A 20,551-nucleotide genomic window follows, 5' to 3' on the forward strand; every position below is an offset into this window, starting at 1 on the left:
ATTCTATGCACGTTGATTGCTTTATGGATTGGATTGGCTTGTTCATATTGCAAATAATTTCTTGGCCCACAATGGCCAGCTGGATTTTCTACTCCTTATGTTTCCCCGGTGAGACAGTCTCTCCGTTCCCCCTTTTACCCCTCATCGGCTTATTATTTACTTCCCCACACGTTATTCGGTGAAGAATCCGGGCCTATGGTGCATTATTTATTTAGCTTATTTTGTCGATAGTTTCGGGCTATGTACGGAGTACTTTAAACTCCCCGTGTCTAGTGAGATCCACTAATTGCAACCACATGACAGTGTTGTGCAAAATGGACTCTGTAGAAAGGAGAATTAGCCGAGTCGGTTTTCGGATTCCGAACTGCCTAGAACTAGGTACCTGTCTAGGTACTTAGGGCTTGGGCTAACACTAAGGTTCTCACCGGTCGATTGCTAATATCACTGGTTCTGTGGGTAATAGGTAGATCTAGATCTGTCTTACCAAGTGCCCAGGTGGTTCGCTTATAGTAAATATTTTTTTCCTAATATGCTTTGTCCGTAAGCCTCGTAGGGACTGCACGTATGTACTTTATTTGAATTTGCTTAAGAGCTGTCTTACTTCAATCGTCAAGATACTACCCGTACATGTTATATATAGTTTCAGACCGCTGATTCTAGGGAAAGGGGTAAGAATTGTGTTTCTCCGTCTGGGGTGTTTCAAGATATAGCCCGAGGACATTGTGTGTGTGTGTGTTTTTTAATCTGCTTACCAACCTTACACTTCTAAAATTAAGAGCAACTTACCAATTTTCTTTACTTACTGCAATCTAGAGTCAATAACACTATGACTCTAACTCAATTCGAGCAGAGCATTGGCGCAAGCCAGTCTGACATGTCCCACTCCGTGGTACCCATATCCTCCTCGCAGGCCCTTTCCCATCAAGCACCTACGTACATAGCTCGGTCGTTCAGGGTACCATATCTGATTATGATTTGACCCTTGATCTCATTTTAATCAGTTGAATTTGATCTCCACCCAAAATACTCAACCCTCGAATGAGGCATATTCCAACATGAATAAAGATAAGGCTTCCACTTGTCATCCCACTACATATTCCTTTGAATAATATCTCCGCGAATAAGCCACACCCCATGAACGGAAAAGGGGACATGATCCAGGCCATACACACATGAAGGTCGATTCCTCACAATAAACCTCAGCTAGATCCTATTTATAAGAAATGAAATTTGCCGCAAGAGATACAATATATACATATCTTGTTACCAGGCCCAACATTCGGCGCAAATAAAGGACTTGTCTCAAAGCATCCTTGTCCATCACATTATGAACCACAAGACTTCCGTTTTCTAGATACTCTAGAAACAGCACCCTGGTAACATCAACACAGCTTCCACCGCCTCGTGGAGATATAAGAGTTACCACTCGACAGAAGGGATAGAGAAATAGGATTTGGCATTCATTTCCTAGTTCTTTTAAAGGAGGACTACTTTGTAAATCCACAATCTCCGCTCCTGCTTTGTGTCTGTTATTTGCGCCCTGCCAACTAGTTAGAATATGAAAGAGGACATCAGAAAAGACACCGCAAAAGATGAATTGGAAATGTGCCTAAGAACGGATCATAGAAACGATGTTTGGGGATACCTTCCATCTATAGTACCCTAACGTGCTTCCATCTACGAGTATTACATTCAACTAACAGTGGGATTAATCCTGTAAAAATTAGACTGTATCAATAGATATAATAAGTCATTTTATACTAGGGCGGCTCATCTTCCGGCAAAAAACCGCACTATCGTGATAGTTCCAAAACCCTATTCCAAAACCCTATTGTACCCGTTGTACATACTCACCCGCTTACAATATTGTAGCAAAGAGGAGTAATATCGGTATGATTCTCCCGTGCATTAGCAATACTATCAGATGGCCCTGCTTCAAGTCTTCAGATTATAAACTATGTCTGTACGCCAAGTTCAATGAAAATCAATGGATAGAGTAATAGTAACTCGCAAAAAAGTGACTAGAAGCCAATTGCTAGCTGAGATACTATAAAATGATATGTCAAGCAGTTTATACTGAATAAAAATTGTGTCTGGCCCGGGACTGAGAAATCAAACGATATCATCGTATCTGAGTCTAAATATATTCCATAACAAGACGTCCAGGAAGAATGACGCGCCCATTAGACTTGATTCCCTTGGCGTTACCGAAAATGAAATCTGGAACGAAACTTCATTACTAGTTGGTTTTTAGAGCAAGTGCACTCCTATACGCTTTATAAGAGTTTACATTCGTTGTTTATAGATCAAGCTCCCGTGAAAGGCCTACGGTTTTGATAGTAGTAACTATGTGCTCTCTGGATGATTTGGCCGCCGGCATTTGCAATTTTGTCTGAGCTTAAGGCAATTAACGACGTACGGAGATTGTGGATCTATTAGACGGGGGAATCGAAATGGGCATATTATTGATTTTTACGTGGTTCTTATAACTAAATTCAAAGGATGAGGACTCCTCTATGATGGTGTAGTAGCAAAAGCTACGTGGCAACCCAGAGAAATATATCTTATATGCTTATCAATGACTATTAATCTAACTAGTTGGAACATTTGTGGGTTAAATAATAATAGTATTTGTTAGCAACCAGGGTTCTACCTTGAAGACTGATATTTGACTTAATTTAATCTCGCAATATTCAAGAACATCAAGAATTTACTCATGTCAATATATAGATTAATCGGCCTAGGTGTTATGAAGCGATTTAGAACATCTATTATATTGAATATTGTACATCATTGATTTCAATATCTACTCTCATTTTCGCCGTATCATGCATCTCAGCAAGCAAGATGCTATTCTTGGCTGTTATCTCTGGTGGACGCAGTCTAAATAGGCAGGGTGTTGTTGATATCGGAAGAGAACTAGGTAGATCTATCATATCGAGCTGAATCTGACTGCAGATCTACAAACTACAACGTGCGACGCTGCAATCGTGACTTAATGAAGTAGTGCGGGGATATTATCATCCATGATACGGGCCAGTTTTCAGCCTATGATAATTCCCAGGGTTATCGAATGAGAGCCGAATGCAGGGAATAAGTCTTGATGCTAAAACACCGGGACACCATCCACATTCGATTGCGCGATGGGTAATAAATCGAGACGAGGTTGTTACACTTGCATCATACCACTGCGGGATGCATCATACAATATATGAAATTAGGTGCCGACAAATTGCAACATCTACCGGTATTCAGTATTGCAAAAAACGCGGCCTACACAGCACGTATATAAAACGTAAGAGAAAAGATACTCTGGGAAGAATCTCCTTGCTAGGTAAATATGCTATGAAATAGGTTGTGCTAGAATACATTTTACTTTTAATTACTTTGAAAATATACTACTTTATAGCTCATTTTAATACATCGTGAACAAGTACAATATAAACCGGTGGGGCTCTTGTGAAGTCATCGGAAAACGATGATACATGATGGTATGACCTCGGGATCTGACAACGTTGATTATTACGCGGGGTGGCAATGCTTTTTAATGGCATCTCAAAGACCCTGAAGCAATCCCGAACGTATAGAACGGAAACTGTATATCATATTACTGTACGCCATATATAGCATCCCTAAATAGTAGTTTCAACCAAGAGAAACGGCCTAGCTTATAGTGTTACACATGTTCTTTATACCCAACGGGCATAACGGTCGGACTCCGAGCCTCGGAAGTTTCATCTTGGCCGGAATACTACACGGGTTTTCCGCTAATATATTATTATATATTGTTATGCTACCGAGGTACTTAACATAGAGTCCATATGTAACACTAATAACAGGCGTTGTTCTATTTCTTCGAAATGCTCTTTACAAATGTCCCAAACTTGAGGAAACTCAAAGGCGGTGTAATGGAGAGGGGCGCTAGTAGATGGAAGGCTGCCCAACTGCTTCTGCCGCGTTTCTAGCGCCAAAGCCAAGACCCCGTTATGCTCCGACTGAAACTTGAGAATCGCCACTCATTTCCAAGGTTGGAAGTTATAGTTTTGAAGTCAATTTCCCGGTCAACGGTTCTTTTGACAATATAAGAGATCTTCCATACAAATAGGGGTCTTAGAATGTCCACCAGACTAGATATGCACTATGTTATTATAGCACCAACACCAGCCCGGTCATTGACACATGTTCTTTAAAAGGCTATGCAATGACGAAGTGTTCAATGCGAGGGCAAACCCGCCACCCAGATCTCTTATCTGAGATTACCCCTTGCAGATGACCCCAGATCTTACAAGGTATCTGAGTTCAGCGCCTCGATCTAACTATCGCTGTATATCTACAGATCTACTTACGGCCACGATTCCCAGCGAAGATGAGTAGAAAGTGGAGAATGTTTCTTCACAATGAACTTAGAGAAAAGCTCAAGATTGGTAGGAGAAAGTGTTGCTGGCTGCTCCACTTAAATACGGCGGTGATCGGGAAGTCGACATAATAATAAATGAATATCATTCCACCTCGGATGGAGTAGGCATCCAGTCAGTACTTGTTCAGAACAACAGGAGATATTATCCCCGTTGATCCGTAACCTAAAATAAATATCACCATCATCGACTCGGGGCTAGTTATGTAGGTCAGTTACCCAGGTAGGCAGTCCCCGGCCAATTAAACCAAATTAGTCATAAGATACAGTACACTAGCCGTTTCAGGTAATTTGGTACATTACCGCTCATGACGTTCGCATCCTGCAAGCGGTGTGTAGAGGAGGTTATTAACTATACTGCTATACTGCTATATACGCTTTCAGATAATTCTGCTTGTTATTTCTCAATGACTTGACTCTGATAGTCGAAGATCTACAAATTAACCCCTCAAGTTACATAGTGCTATACTATTGAAATATCCATGGATTAATTACTCGGGATCAGCTCGGGGCCAAGATCCGCTAAGAAAACGATCACGTGGGTAAATACCGTAACAACGCTTGTCCCAAACCGGAAGCGTTGCCATCTCATACCCCGTCTTCATGAGCCCTTGCCCCTGCTGTTTTTTGACTTATCACTCTTCGATTGCAATATTATTCTTCCTGATCCGAGCCCTTTCCTCACAGTCTTCAGATTGACAAAATCAAAAAAAGGGAGCTGCACTCTTTCAAGTGACTCGACAACTTTCTGCCAAAGCGGGACATCATCCGAGGGTGGACTCCTGCGTGTGAACCCGCCCAAAAACCGCCATCCACTCAAAAGTCCACTCATCGAGGGGCACCGACTGTCTCAAAGTCGCATTCTTATTTTCCTCGGATTTTATCTGTTTGAGCTTGGCGCTTCAACGCGGGATTCGAAGAAACCCTGTCATCCATAAGCCCCTCGGGTTTGGCGTGACATCGCGCAAGACCGGACAGGGAACTAGGATAGCGATTCGTCAAACCTCGACTTGGAATCCTCATCATTTTAAACACCAAAATTTAACAGCAGCAGTTCGTCACCATGACTGGTGCCACACCTATTGATATTTCCACTCGGCAGACGACCTCGGTGTCGCCGCCGGGTCAACAGGCATCTAATCTGACCTCGGCGCTGCAAAGAGCGGGCAACGGCGATCGTACGGGCAGCTTTTCACATCTTCCCGGGGGAGGACTCGGCGTGTTCAAGGCACCACCACCTCGTAAGGACTCGATCGGAGCCGCCACAGCACAATGGGGGAACGGGACGAAACCTATCTCGATGTCGGGATCTGCCCGCGACAAAGGTCGCCGTGAGTCGCTCGCAGGGAGCTTGGTGGGTGGTATGAGCTGGGGTGGTGTATCCGTTGGGAGTTGGATACGTGATGAGTGAGTGGCCTTTGCGGACCTAGAAGCCACGGGGGAACTGCCCACCCTGTGTTGCTATTGTCGCACTGCAGTAAGAGCTGACCAAGGAAAATTTCCGCAGTATCATAATGACTGGCACGTCACCATTTACCTTCCAGTCGCCATCTTTCCATTCCTCATCGTATCTCCCGAAGCTGGAAGCGAATTTCATGCGAGACTTTTCGTGCTGCGGTGTGACGTTACCGACGCTCCATGACCTATTACAACACTACGAAGAAGCTCATGCCACCAAGTCGCCCAATCAAGGCCACCGCCCAAGCCAGGGTGAGAATCGAGCTGCCTTGGCGGCTGCCGCAATCGCACAGCAACAGAACCAACAACATGGCAGCCAAGGACGTGGCCTGCAGCCCGACCGGACCCTGGACATGCAGCGCAAGTTGGGCCAGAATCCTTCACCATTGCAGCACGCAGATCTAGACACAATCGATGACATGGAGTTGGACGATGCCCTGGGAGACGGAGATGGCTCAGCCTCGCAGATGTTCTCTTCTCAGCTGCATGAGGGTGGACAGGGCGGTTATGGCAACTCCAACCAGCAGCAGTTAAATCTGGGTATGCTTCCAAGCCATCAAGGGTTTAGCACACCTTCGCAACCTGGTACACCGATCGGATCTGGACGACCGCTTTCACTGCAGAACAACCCGACTGTTTCTTCTGTCAACACCCCAACCTTGATGGCCAACCCGCTTCAAAATTCGCAATTCCGAAATACGCCCGATTCATCCGGACCAGGGACACCGGCCGAAATTGACGAAAGCATGATGGGTGGATTCGGTGATCTCAGTATGCAAAATAACACCATGGGCCAAAACCAGAATCAGTTTGGCCGCTTCAATGGGAACAATAATGACATGGTCGATCTTTGCATCGATGAACCAGCCAAGCGACTGTTCAGCCCCAGTGGCGGCATGGGTTCGCCCAATGCCCACTTTAAGCTCAGTGGAGCTCAATATGGCCCGAATAGCGATATTGCACGACGGATCCGCGAACAACAGTTGCTCGCTGGGGTACCCGATACCACCGTTATTCTTCCCAACGAAGAACCAAAGCCGTTCCGATGCCCCGTTATCGGCTGTGAGAAGGCATACAAGAACCAGAATGGGCTCAAATACCACAAAGCTGTAAGTTTGACCTGATTACCCCCACCACTTCTCAAAATCGTCTCATCTTTTTTTCTAACCGCTGCTTCTTTCATTGCAGCATGGCCATAATAACCAACAACTTCATGACAACGCCGATGGTACATTCTCGATCGTCAACCCAGAGACATCAGCACCATACCCCGGCACGCTTGGCATGGAGAAGGAAAAACCCTACCGCTGCGAGGTGTGCGGCAAGCGCTACAAGAATCTGAACGGACTCAAGTACCATAAATCGCACTCACCACCCTGCAACCCGGATTTCCAGCTTGGAGGTCGTAACCTCGCCCTCGGCGGTGGAGTCATGCAAGGGCAGAACATCAACGTTGCTGGAGCTGGCCTCCCTGGCATTGGCGAAGAAGGCCTTATGTGAACCCGTGAACAAAGATGTCATTATGTCCAAACATAATTCCCAGCTAATTGATGCGAACGATTTCGACGGCTTTTGGGGGTGGGAGCACTCCTGCACACACACGATGTCATGATTTTGAATTGGGTCCGGTGACTTTGGAGTTATTGCTTTTCTTTTTTCTCCCTTCGAAAGTTGTTCCCTCTGTCTTATTTATTGACTGGGATTTGTGATGCCCCTTTGCTTTTTCGTTCTGCTGTCTGGTAGATCCTACTGGCATGATTGTTTTACCCTCACGCTTGATATCCTCGCCGTTTCCAGATCCTATCTACTTGGCCTGGTAATAGAGCAATTCTTGAGCGATCAAGACCCCTCCCCCCTTAGCAAAGAGCTGTCTAGAAGAAATTGCTTGCACTTGCCTGCTTTTACTCTCTGTTCACCCTGTTTTGCTTCTTCATACGGCATTTGCGTGTTCCATGGGCGATGAAGTAGGGAAATTGAATATCTCCCAAATTCCCTCCTCATACTGCTATTCATTTGCTTTTGCTGCGTTCTTGCATGGACTGGCTTCGTGCCTTGTTTCCGTGTTCGCGTTCCTGTTCATTGCGTTCCTGTTTTCGCTCATGTGCTTCTTCCAACGACGACAGTCGCTCACGCGCTCATCTGAAAATGCCGCCTTAAACACCAGGAACTGGACACCATCAAAAATTTGGCGAAATGGGATTTGGCTGGGTTTTAACTGGAATCATGTGCGAGGTACGAGATTCTGGGATTGGTTATTCTTCTCCCCCTCTTTCACATTCAGTCGGTGTTCGCTTTTTCTACCCTGCGTCTCTTCTGCCTAGGGACGGGATGGGGATTGGATCTGGGATCAGGAAATCTTTTAAAAGTGCGGTTTCTCGGCGTCGGATCATTGTAGATATGAATTGTTTTTGATACGATTTGGCTCTTTTCGCCCAATGTCACTTATCTTCTTTTCATTCAACTTTCTTGACTTCATTTTCGGTCACGTTTGTTTCTGTAGACCCGGGTTCTAGACTTAAGACCTAGTAGACTAATTGGCTTTTTAGCACTTACTATCCAATTAATAGCGCTTTTGTCTAAAAACTTCTAAGCTGACGATTGGAGACAATACCCAGGCTAGTGGAAGTTGTTCAGAATCATAGTTTCATTTGTGCTTATTTTGAAACTACTAAAATCGATCTTCCAAGCTAGTACAAAACCAGCCTTGAAGGCATGGCATGAGCAAAGAGAAGCATGTAAAAAAAAAAGCAGAAGCAGAACCCATCCTCACTTGTAAGCGCCGTGAGCCATTAGAAGCTCAAAATCAAAGAAAAAGCGAAGCAAAGACCCGGTTGCTGACCATGTCGATATTTGGGTAGTGAGAATCATGAGAAATATTTCGCTTGCACAAACCGTTTCGAGGGCGTGAATGAAAAGACGTAGGGATTGGTTTTCGTTTGTGCCATGAGATAGAGCACATGATGAGCAGAAAATTGTTACAGAACGAGGAAAAAGATATGTCGTCAATGGAAATCAGAAGATGGGTTGAAAGAACATGAAGTGATGGTGTCGTTTTGACTACCATTCGAATTCACCTTGACCCTTGTGGAAGACGTATCTAATAAGGTCAGTATATGCATGACATGGCAGACTATGATTGACTTACTCTTTGCCACCAGTGGTCAGGATGCCATCCTTCAAGGTGCACTTCCACTTGTTCTTCACGCGCTGGACCTTGTCGTATGTGCAAAGCATAACCTGGCCCTCCGATTCATCTGCGTCGTGGTCATCGGCAACGAGGTCATCTGGATCATCCAGGTCCGAGTTGATGGCGTCTTCGTCTTCCTCCTTGACATCTTCTTCTGCGCCATCAAACTGGCCAGTGACGCGAGGGGTAGATGAAGTTGACTCGGTGGTAGCGTTTTGGTTGAGGGGCGTGGTAAGAGCCACACGGCGAGCGACCTTGGCAGAGGACTCATGCTCTTCCAAGGGACGAAGGAGACCTCCGCCCTCATACTGAGACATGCGCTGCTTGAGATGCTCGCGCAGAAGTCGGTCACCTTCTCCATTCTCGGCAGCTGCCCTGCGGCGTGCTACCTCTGCCTTCCAGTCAGTCATCGGATCACCTCCACCATCGGTCTGTCCAGGACCCATGTGCGGGTAGTTCTGTTCCTGTTTGATTGGTGGCATTTGCCCGTGGGCATTAGGGTGCATCTGATATCCTTGTCCAGCTTGGGCTTGGGCTTGCATTTGGTGGACGGAGTTTGCGGCTGCAGCGCCGTATTTCTGGTGAAGCGCATTTGCAGCACGGTCGCGAGCCGACTGAGGGTTGAGACCATGCGGGGGCATGGGTGTGGTCATGTGCGGCATTCCGGTTTGGCCATTGGTTCCTGGCTCGGTCTTGATGCGAGGCCCGCCCATGGGTATGGTGTGCGAGGTCGCAGTTGGGGGAATTGAAACGGGCGGGGGAACATATTGCTGCTGGGGAGGCTGTTGTCGGGGAGCGTTGGAGGGGACAGTAGCCGCGGGGAGGGGAACTGAGTGCTGCTGAGGAGGCTGAGGAGCAGGATCCCAGGGGAAATGAGCGACGTTCACTGACGAAAGCTTATGTTGCCATGTCTGTATAATAATTAGTATATCCAGGCTGTATGATATAATCAAGCATGATGAGACAGAATCTTGGCGGTCTAAAAGCGCCTAAGCGGGTAAGAGCGGCACATATAAAGGAAGACTCATAAGCCGGTGTTCCCCCGTAAGCACCGCCTCCCGCACCACCTCGACCATCCCCGCTTTTGGGGGAATCATCCACACCAGACTTTGACAACACAAGACAGACGGTATAGAATAGGGAAATATGGTACTAACCTCACGCAGATCATGCAGAGTCTGCTGGTCGACACCGCTTTCCTCGAAGTCGACCTGGGAAGCATCACAGACCTCCTGGATGACCTTCTCGAAAACCGCACCCTATGAAGCCATAAGTGTCAGCTCTCATCTCAGATCAAAGGAACCTCCAATAGGAACCAGGAGAACACAGTTATAAGTGAAGAGTAAACAGTCTATGCGAGCGACGACTGGGGATGAACAGGGTGATTGTCGGAGAAGAAGCTGGGACTTACCACTTGCTGGTTGGACATGATTGCCGAGCAAGAACCACTTGATGAGCTGATGGATGGTTATGCGAAGGGGGCAAAGAGCAAGCAATGGGGTGACTGGTGAAATGTACTGGGTAAGGATAGCTTCGCTAGGACGTAAAGTGCTCCGTCGCAACTATCAAGTTGCCGGGGTGCTGGTTGATCGCGCGCACGAATGACGCAATATCAAGCAATTTGTGAATACTATGTATCCACACAGGTAGAAAGAATAATAGAGGCCGTAAAAGACAAGTGACGCAAGTGCAAATGTCAGAGGAAAACGAGACGGTGAGTTTCGCGATGGGTTGGCGAAGGTGAAAGTCACGGCTCTGCGGTCGAAATCCCACTGTATCCTGGAGGCTTAGTCATCGACAGCCAACCCACATGGGCACTTTTTCAAGTAGAAATGAACGAAGTAAATCGAGGAAGCAGAGACAAGATACAAATAAAGGAGAAGATGGATAAGCAAAATGAATTAAAGCAACCGTAAGAATGGCATTTGGACAATTTGTACAGCCTGCTTACGGGAAAGTAGATACAAAGAACACCATCAGAACACCGAAATCATCATCAAAAAGAACCATTACACCGAAATTAATGTCCCAGCCCATCAATGCTTTCAATATCACCATGAACCAGGGTATCCAACGAAAAAAACAAGGGGAAAAAAAGGAAAGGTTGGAGGCGTCTAGCGGATGGTCATAGACTTGGTCATCTGAGCCTTGCTGCCGACACCACCCTCACGAGCGGAGGAAGCACTGCTACCAGCCTTGCGCTCAAAGATCTTCCAGAACTTCAAGCTCTCATCCGCAGCAGTGGTGGCCAGCATCTGTCCATCAGGGCTGATAGCACTGTGGAGGACGCGGGTCTCGTGAGCAGGGATCTCCACGTTGCGAACCAGAGTCGGGTAACTCCAGATACTCAGAGAGTTGTCGGGGAAGCCGCTGGAGCTGACGATCTCGCGGTAGTGGTTGCTCCAACGCAGGGAAGTGACTTGGGAGCCAGTGTCAATGCTGTTGGTGCGAGCACCGGTGGTAGTGTTCCAGAAGTGAATGTGACGGTCGTAGGAACCACCGCCAGTGGCAAGGAGGTTGGATTGCCAAGGGCACCAGCTCAGAGCCTTGACGGCGGCGCGGTGATTGGTTTTGGTGAACTTGGGGGCACTCAGAGAGCGAGCATCCCAGATGTTGACGAGGTTATCGTTTCCACCAGTGGCGAGCTGAGCGCCGTCAGCGCGCCATTCTAGGCCGCAAACCTCAGAAGTGTGGGAGACCAGCTCAGCGATCTTGTGCTCTGCGATGCGAACATCGTGGTTGAAGACAAGCCCACTCCGGGCCCCAGTGGATAGAGTGTGTTTATTCCAGCCCATAACACCTACGCGGGAGTCGTGGCCGTACATGCTGCGAAGCTTGGAACCTTCCTCAACATCCCAGATCTGGACCTCACCGGTCCCCAAGCCAACACCAACGTAGGCACCATCGCCACTCCACTTCACACTGCTCACGTATGTGTCGGGCGAGGTCTCCAAAAGACAGTTGACCGAGCCAGACTCAGCAGACCAAACGTATACGTTTCGCTCGAGACCGATGGCAACCTGGTTACCAGAGCTCCAGTCGAGCAAATTAAGATAGTAATCATCCAAAAGACCCGGAGCATCCAGGACCCGCTCGGGTGCGGTTTGAACTCGGCGACGGAACTGGGCAGCTGTGGATTTTGCAGGGCGAAGGGGGCGATTATATTGAGCACGAAGATCAATAGGCTTCGATGACTCGGGAGGGGGAGGCTTAAAGGCGAGGATGCGAGTGTTCATGTTTACCCCACAAGCTTCAGCCAGAGATGATTTGTAGGCCACGGCATCAGGAGCTGGGCGAGTATAGGTAGGAGGCTCATTGTCATCCAGACCCAGGTTCTCCAAAGCAGCAGTAAGCTCATCATCTGATCCACGTGCACCAATGTCAAAAGCACTGGCCGCCGAGGCGAGGACTGACGATCCGTCGGTACCACCACTCTTAGGGCGCTGTTTCTCTTCTGGCTTTGCCGCCCCGCTAGTAGCTAGACCCTCACTTGCGCTCCGGTTGGGAATAAAACGGTCACCGGCGTTATGAGGAATGCGCACAGTTGTCTTGCTAGCACGAGCGCGGGTAGGAATCTCCCGGCGGATGTGCTCCTTGGAAGGAGTGTTGGCTGTTGTGGCACTTGTACCAGTCAAAGTCCAGTCCGAGACACCGAGCTCCAAGTGCTTGGGTGACTTGCGGGTGCGGGTGCTGGCAATGTTCGACTTGTTTGTCTTGGGAGAGTCACGGTGGGATGTGCGGGTTGCTTTCGAGATGGACTTGGCGAAGTGGGCGGAGAGGTTTCCACCGTATACTGACTTGGCTTGATTGCGGCCAGCATCAGACTGGCGAGGAGGGGTGAAGGGTGACGAGTGGCCGCTTGCGCGGGGGTTTGGCGAAGGGCTTAGAGGCATACGGCCCCCAGCAGTCTTGGAGGAGAAGAGCCCATGGTGACTCTTCACCGGAGTTGATGCAGTAACAGAAGCCATAGTAATATATGATCAGAGTAGATGTAATGGGACCAACCCCAATAGAAGATGCAATACGAATCGATGCAAAGGTTAATGTGAGATCAACCAACAGAGAAGTATGCAGACAATTGAGGATAGTGAGATTGAGATATAAAGAAAAGGAAAGGGAGTTCAGGAGAAAAGCGAATAAATAGAAGGTAGGTACTATACTCGTTGCTGAAAAGTATGAGGCTCTCCCCATAGCAACGGTTACCTGAGCTACATAGCGCATTAATCCATATTTGGACTAGCGTTTATATAACGCGCTTGTCTTCTTTAGTGACAATTGTCTTGGCATTTATTTAATGACAATTGCCTGATTCACTGAGGCATCCACAAAGAAGGCGAGAGAACATATCTTCCATGGGCCCTAGAGGAGAAAATGTCATGACCGATTGTGCCAGTTGCGGATACAATTCAAGGTCCCCTTTTTTTGCCACTGGGATGGCGCCTCCATCTCCTCTCTTGCAACCCCCACCACGTTCCTCTCAGTTCCACCGAGACCCACCACGATTTCTCCCTGCCTGGTCGGGATCTTCAAGGGTCGCTAACCCGGTATCCTGTTGTACTCCCTCTATAGCAATGCAGGACGTCTTTCTGATGCCCGCCAGTCAGACTGGTGGTCGTCGGACCAGCGCGGACTATCGACCCGGCATAAAAAAAGCCCAGGGCCATGTCCCTGCGTGCCTGGTCAATGCCTCGGTGACGTACTGCAGCAATGATCGCATTTATGCATTCGGCGGATTTGACCAGTTTACCGATGAAGGTTCACATACTCCTTACCCTATAATCTCTAAAATGGCACTGATGATTTTTTAGTTTATAACCACGTGCTCAGGCTGGACTTGGAGACTCTACGTTGGGAGCTCGTTGACAACTATGGCGATATCCCCGGAGTTCGCATGGGTAACGATTCTCTCTTCTCATTCGTCCATGTTTAATGATAGACACTCTGACTAGAATTTTTTTTTTTTGATAGGACACACGGCCACATTATATCAAGGGGATAAATTGATTGTGTTTGGAGGCGAAAATGAACATCGCGAATACCTTTCCGACGTTGTCATCCTCGATCTCAATACCTTCACCTGGACACTTCCCGAAATTCGCGGGTCGATCCCGCGCGGACGAGCCCGCCATGCTGCTGTCATTCATGAAGATAAGCTTTTTATTGTGGGTGGAGTGACAGGCATAGGAGGCGTGACAGGGGAGAAGAATGTGATTTTGGATGATTTGACCTACTTGGATCTACAGACATGGACCTGGTCTCGAACATGGAGCTTCACTGCTCGCTTTGACCATACAGCTTGGGTTTGGGGCACCCGGCTCTGGATATTTGGTGGATTGGGTCCAAACATGGAACGGACGACTGATATCTGGTGGCTCGACCTTAAGGGATCTCCATCGCTGGCCGGAAATGCCACTCCCCAAGGTAGAGTCAACTCCCTGGACGTCAATCTTCCTGCGGCTCATCTTCCAGACTCTATCTCTAGCAGCCCTCACCAAATGTCTCCCCGCTCCGGAATATACGCCGCCAATTCAGGCAGTGTGCAGGTACGCAATTTGGGCCGACGCAAGCCAGTTGCGCCTGGTGCCATATCTTGTCTTAGGTTTGATTCTGGTCCTCATGTTCCCTCCCTCTTTTCTGGTACTCATTTTCATTCATTTGCCTCTGGTGTCCTGCTCGACTTAATCACGCCCTCGGAGACCGTACGGTCGCATGATTGTAACCTGTCAGCTCTGGACCTGAACTCGCTGCGCTGGCAACGGCTGGCCGATGGCCAAGAGATCTTCCGGCCTGGCTATCGATGGCACTACTGCACTGTCAATGACGCGGGGACCAAAGCATGGCTCTTGGGGTGTAGTCTTGATGTCGCGAATGTACCGGGAGGTAGCGACGAGAATCATATGAGTGAAGTCCTGACTATCGACCTGGAAAAGTATGGTTTGCTAGGTAACGGCTTGTCGGCAGAACCTCCCGAACAAGGTGCACCTTGGCCGTCTGATCAGATGGGCTCTCAGGTTTCCGGGCTTGGAACCGATCTAGCCGCTGTTTTTGACAACCCCCCTGAATCTGGAAGTGGCACGGACTTTGTCATCACTGCTATTCGTGATGATCACGACGGGTCTGTCTCGGAAGATGTGGGCGATACACCGTCCGTTTCCCCAACCCAAGCCCAGCCGACCTTTGTGGAACAGAACCCCTGGACTTCGGAGCCTATCCATGTCCACCGTATCATTCTCCAGCTCAGATGGCCACATTTCAAGCGCTTGTACTCCGCCCAGATGGCCGAGTACCACACTAAGCGGATGCACATTCCCGAGCCTTATTCTGTCGTGCGCGCGTTTCTCTATTACCTATACACAGACAGTATTGCCGGCCATCCAGACTATTGCTCGAGTGTTATTGACGTGGCGGGTATGCTTGTCATGGCCAATCTTTATGACATGCCGAAGCTTCGCCTCCTGTGTGTCAATAGGTTAGGCCAAGAGCTTGATGTAGACAACGCGGCCATCGTCTGGGAGCGTGCGGGGCGGACCAATGAGCACTGGCTGATGCGCCGAGCAGCACAATTTTGCATGACATACTGGGGTCGCGTGGTGCGGACAGACGGTTTCAAATCCCTCAGCCACCAGAGTTTGATTCAACTCTGTGAGGTAGTGGATACAGAAGGTCGCGTTTTCGCAGGGCCTGAATTGGAGATGGTCACATTCGGCGCAGATAGCCTAGGTGACCGAGACAAAAGCTCTCGAATGCGGCTGGGATCTGCCACAGACGAGATGTCCGAGGTTGAGGCGGACGACGAAGGAATGGAGATCTCATGAATTGCATGAATTGCACGAATGGGGCACGCATTATATTCCGGAGTTCTTGGCGGGATCTTTTTTTTTATTTATTAAATTGTATTGTATTGGCATCTACATATCCATATAACAAGTTTGTTTTTTTTTTGGAATATACACCTTCAATTTGACCGGCCCGTTCAGCCGCTCCAAGGCTGGGGCTGAGCTCATAAATTATAATTAATAACTTGCAATTTTTAATTCGTCACAAGATGTGGAGCCTCTCGACGAGTCCCCAGAGTCTAGTGTTAAATATATATAGTACAACATATACTGCAGTTACAGTTTGCTATGATCATTTAGCCGAGTGGTCGAATCCTCTTATGTAATCACCGGCCTGACGTTCTTGACGCGGAGTCCACTCCGGACGGAGGTCATTCCTGTCACGATAAGGAAGCTCTCTCCATAGTTACGGTGTTTCAACAAAATAGAAATGAAAACTTGAAATTACATAAATATCGATGTGCGATCGGACTCGAAACAGTTTCAACTGCTATTCCTTTTGACATTCATCGTTCACTTCACCATGGGATCCATCGAACAATCCAGTCTTCCTTCGGATTTTCTCTGGGGCTTTGCAACTGCCGCATACCAGATTGAGGGAGGAGTGAATGAAGATGGCCGCGCCCCGTCGATCTGGGATACATTCTGCAAGATCCCTGGCAAGATTGCCGGCGCCGGAACTGGAGATGTAGCTTGCGACTCGTACCACCGCACACACGAGGATATCGCGTTGTTGAAAGAATGCGGTGCTCAGGCATACCGATTTTCCCTGTCATGGTTCGTCTCTTTGTGCCCCCCGCTTCGAGCTTCGAGCTTCAATCTTTAGATCGGTTGGTAACAGCTTGTTTAAACCTGTAGGTCCCGCATTATCCCCCTCGGCGGGCGGAACGATCCAATCAACAAGAAAGGCATACAGTTCTACCAGAAGTTCGTGGATGACCTGATTGACGCGGGAATTACGCCCATGATTACCCTCTTCCACTGGGATCTTCCGGATGAGCTCGATAAGCGCTACGGTGGACCTCTCAACAAGGAGGAGTTCGTTGCTGACTTCGCACACTATGCTCGCGTGGTATTCGAGGCCTTTGGATCCAAGGTTAAGTACTGGATTACCTTCAACGAGCCTTGGTGCATTAGTGTCCTTGGATATAACAATGGTTCCTTCGCTCCGGGCCACACGAGTGACCGCACTAAGAGCGCGGTGGGAGATAGCTCGACTGAGCCATGGATTGTCAGCCACAGCTTGCTAGTTGCCCACGGAACTGCGGTGAAGATTTACCGCGATGAATTTAAAGAACGCGATGGTGGTGAGATTGGCATTACACTTAACGGTATGGTCCCATTCTCTTTGCACGTAAAACAGATCCTTTATTAATCAAACCATAACATAGGTGACTGGGCTGAGCCCTGGGACTCTGAGAACCCAGCCGATGTGGAAGCCTGCGATCGCAAGATCGAGTTCGCCATCTCATGGTTCGCCGACCCGATCTACCACGGCAAGTACCCGGATAGTATGATCAAGCAACTTGGCGACCGCCTACCAACCTGGTCACCAGAGGAAATTGCCCTTGTCCAAGGCAGCAATGACTTCTACGGGATGAACCACTACTGCGCGAACTTCATCCGCGCCAAGACGGGAGAACCGGATATCAACGATGTCGCGGGTAACCTGGACATCCTGCTGGAAGACAAGAACGGCGTGAGTGTCGGACCTGTCACACAATCGCCCTGGCTGCAACCATCTGCTATTGGATTCCGGAAACTGCTCAAGTGGCTCAGTGAGCGGTACGGCTATCCTAAGATCTATGTCACCGAGAATGGAACTAGTGTCTTGGGCGAGAACGATATGCCGCTTGAGGAGTTGCTCAACGATGAGTTCCGCGTGCAGTATTTCCGTGATTATATTGGTGCTGCGGCTGATGCGTATACACATGACGGTGTTAATGTGCGGGCTTACATGGCTTGGAGTCTTATGGAGTATGTTTGGACCTTGTTCCCTCGATGATTTTAGTATAATGTCCGACTAACCTGTTTACTTGCAGCAACTTCGAATGGGCTGAGGGCTACGAGACCCGCTTCGGTGTTACTTTTGTTGACTATGAGAACGACCAGAAGAGAATCCCAAAGAAGAGCGCCAAGGAGATTAGCCAGATCTTTGATCGGTTGATCGAGAAGGCCTGAGATGGATGCGGCGATAATTGATCTTTATGCTGGTGGACTCCTGGGCAATTGCCATGATACCTGGATCCTATACGAAGTTTTTGAATGCACATGATATTTGTTTAACTATGCCATGAGCCACGTAAGTCAGTGCGTAACGTAGAAAGACTTGCAATGGCTGTGGGAGATAGACAAATAAGGAGGAAGGCAGGCAGTATATTGAGTAGGAAAACCATGCGAGAAGAACATTGAGTGACAAGAAATAGGGGTCGATATCCGCGCACATATAGGCATTCTCATGCTTTATGATTAATCGGGAGGTCTCAATACAGTCCACCTCATGAATCTTGGCTATAGTAATATATACATACACCTTTACCATTACGGCAGGCACCCTGTTAATTTCTCTTCTTCCATACATCACAATACCACTTGATCGTTGTTGAAAATCCAAGCAGGGCATGTTTACCTGCATTCATGCTGCACAGACAGGTCATAGCTCCATACCTATCAGTATATAAATGGAGCCAGCCCCTCAGTTCTCCAAAAGATTCCAACTTTCCTCATCATCTCTCTGTGTGTCTTCATCTATATAATTATCAGAATACGCCTTGCCTGTGTTTACGGAACACCAATTTTGTCTGGAGCAGGTATCTCTCACTTCTGAAATGAAGGTGATCCAAAAGCTAAATTCCACACAGAGAAAATCCATATAGTTACTATGATATAGGACTGGGGGACACAGAGCCCCATGTCATCGTGCGGGTCACAGATGCTGTGCTTTGTATTACCGCCGAAATAGCGCACACCACACTTCTCGGTGCATACAGAACTCTGAGAACTTGAATCAATATAGAGCAGCATGCCCATATGTGGTTCTTGTCGTTTCTGCCTATCGATTGCCTTGGCCTTGTGATATGAATGTTCATGATAGGAGCCATATCATATCACTCCTTTGTTCCCTGATCTCGCTCTTTTGGCCTTCCCAATCCTTAGCATCTTCCACGGTCTACATTGGTATTCCAAACTACCATATGCCACCATGTGCACGTTGGGATCGTATGCTTTGTTTGTTGCTTGCTTCTCGCGTATTCATACAAATGGGGCTTTGCATTCTTTGCAATACAGTATCCTTGGGTTATGCCTCCGCCTTTCTTATTTCTTCCTCATCTTCCGTATTTTGAATCGAGTATTCTTTCTTCAAAGACTTGGCCTATAACAGCATCCATCTATCCAGGGACTTCTGTTCCTGATATACTTCTTCGTAGATTTATTCAGTTCAATCTGCTTCACATGTTTGTTCTTCGATGATTAATTTCTTCTAAAGAAGTTCGTTATCTATAGTCCATACCCAGTAGTTCAATTTGTTCGAAGCTAGGTAGGCTCTTGTGGTATATAAATATGTAGAGCCTTATAACATGTTCACTGATTGACCTAAAATCTACCACTCCTATTCGACCCTATGGCTCCTAGAACTTTTTACTAAGTTTCTATGATATTGGATATAAACCGAATAAATTCGAAAATCACAAGAAAACAATTCTTCACTATACTTCACAAAAATGCAATATTGGTACTTAAGGACTCAAAACCTGCCTGAGGGATGTATATCTGCCTGGGGATTCATTTTTTCCGCTGAAAATTCTTGATCCTTTCAATATATCCTTTCGTTCTGTCAGCTACATATGATCAAGCTTCACCTAGACCTCAATGTGAATTGGAAGTTACATACCCAATGCGAATTCTGATACCCGGGACCTAAGTAAATCCGCCTCCGAATGAGATATTCTCTCCATTCGTGTAGAGCTGTAATTAATTTACTCATCAAGAACAACATGGACATATCCCAAATCTCCAAGCAGCTTTTGCCGGAACCCAAGAGATTCCCGGACTGCTGCTTGGCCATCTCCAGCACTTTGATCACCTACCTTGCTTCGCTCCTCCCAACAAAGCCCGCATTCACCATCTCAATCGGCAGCGGATCTGGTCTCCTCGAAGGTCTCATTGTGCATTACGACAGAAATGTCTCAGTGGAGGGTGTTGAAGTGGATTCAGCCATTAATCGATACATCGCTGAAGAGGATATGAATATCGTTGGCGGATGCTGGGGCCTCTGGCCTGCCGCCCCCCAAGCCGCAGCGTGGATGTTTGTCTACCCACGCGATCCAAAACTTATCACCAAATACATTGATGCCTATGGTGATCAAAATATTGATTTCATTGTCTGGCTTGGGCCTCGGGTCGATTGGCCAGATTATGAGCCGCGTTTCTGTCAATCTCCATTCTCCGAGCTGAGTTTTCCAGATCATATCGGATTAACACCATATGAGACTGTGGTTGTTGCTAGAAGACCATGTTGATATGATTATATTTCGGTATATATTTGTGACTTCAGAAGTACGCTTAGTGCATTGGATAGTTTTTCTAGTTTGTAATTTATACAGGGCTTTTCTCCTTTTTCTCCCCCTTTAGAATCACAAGAATAGTTCGGCCTTA

The 20,551-nt window shown here is 47.6% G+C and overlaps 6 protein-coding genes across 6 annotated transcripts; 4 read left to right on the forward strand and 2 right to left on the reverse strand.

The window, feature by feature from the left end:
* Positions 1-5,477: 5,477 nt before the first annotated feature.
* Positions 5,478-7,372, forward strand: N7537_000276 (zinc-coordinating transcription factor SFP1; the record flags this gene model as incomplete). The annotated part of the gene is made up of 3 exons (XM_056891334.1): positions 5,478-5,821; positions 5,922-6,981; positions 7,061-7,372. 3 exons carry the CDS (start codon positions 5,478-5,480, stop codon positions 7,370-7,372), a joined length of 1,716 nt encoding a protein of 571 aa, XP_056756329.1.
* Positions 7,373-8,901: 1,529 nt separating this feature from the next.
* Positions 8,902-10,488, reverse strand: N7537_000277 (transcription initiation factor IIA large subunit; the record flags this gene model as incomplete). Its single annotated transcript, XM_056891335.1, has 4 exons — positions 8,902-8,969; positions 9,018-9,970; positions 10,217-10,318; positions 10,471-10,488. The coding sequence occupies 4 exons, from the start codon at positions 10,486-10,488 to the stop codon at positions 8,930-8,932; spliced, it is 1,113 nt and encodes a 370-aa protein (XP_056756330.1). The 3' UTR covers positions 8,902-8,929.
* A 685-nt stretch (positions 10,489-11,173) lies between these two features.
* On the reverse strand, positions 11,174-13,027 carry N7537_000278 (WD40 repeat domain-containing protein; the record flags this gene model as incomplete). Its single annotated transcript, XM_056891336.1, has 1 exon — positions 11,174-13,027. The coding sequence occupies one exon, from the start codon at positions 13,025-13,027 to the stop codon at positions 11,174-11,176; it is 1,854 nt and encodes a 617-aa protein (XP_056756331.1).
* A 603-nt stretch (positions 13,028-13,630) lies between these two features.
* N7537_000279 (Kelch motif domain protein) lies at positions 13,631-15,874 on the forward strand (the record flags this gene model as incomplete). Its single annotated transcript, XM_056891337.1, has 3 exons — positions 13,631-13,814; positions 13,868-13,954; positions 14,028-15,874. 3 exons carry the CDS (start codon positions 13,631-13,633, stop codon positions 15,872-15,874), a joined length of 2,118 nt encoding a protein of 705 aa, XP_056756332.1.
* A 544-nt stretch (positions 15,875-16,418) lies between these two features.
* Positions 16,419-18,076, forward strand: N7537_000280 (uncharacterized protein; the record flags this gene model as incomplete). Its single annotated transcript, XM_056891338.1, has 4 exons — positions 16,419-16,672; positions 16,754-17,226; positions 17,287-17,872; positions 17,938-18,076. 4 exons carry the CDS (start codon positions 16,419-16,421, stop codon positions 18,074-18,076), a joined length of 1,452 nt encoding a protein of 483 aa, XP_056756333.1.
* A 1,814-nt stretch (positions 18,077-19,890) lies between these two features.
* Positions 19,891-20,415, forward strand: N7537_000281 (uncharacterized protein; the record flags this gene model as incomplete). Its single annotated transcript, XM_056891339.1, has 1 exon — positions 19,891-20,415. One exon carries the CDS (start codon positions 19,891-19,893, stop codon positions 20,413-20,415), a length of 525 nt encoding a protein of 174 aa, XP_056756334.1.
* Positions 20,416-20,551: the final 136 nt, after the last annotated feature.

The sequence above is a fragment of the Penicillium hordei genome (genome assembly GCF_028827395.1).
Source record: "Penicillium hordei strain IBT 12815 chromosome Unknown utg000001l_segment0_segment0, whole genome shotgun sequence".
NCBI lineage: Eukaryota > Fungi > Ascomycota > Eurotiomycetes > Eurotiales > Aspergillaceae > Penicillium > Penicillium hordei.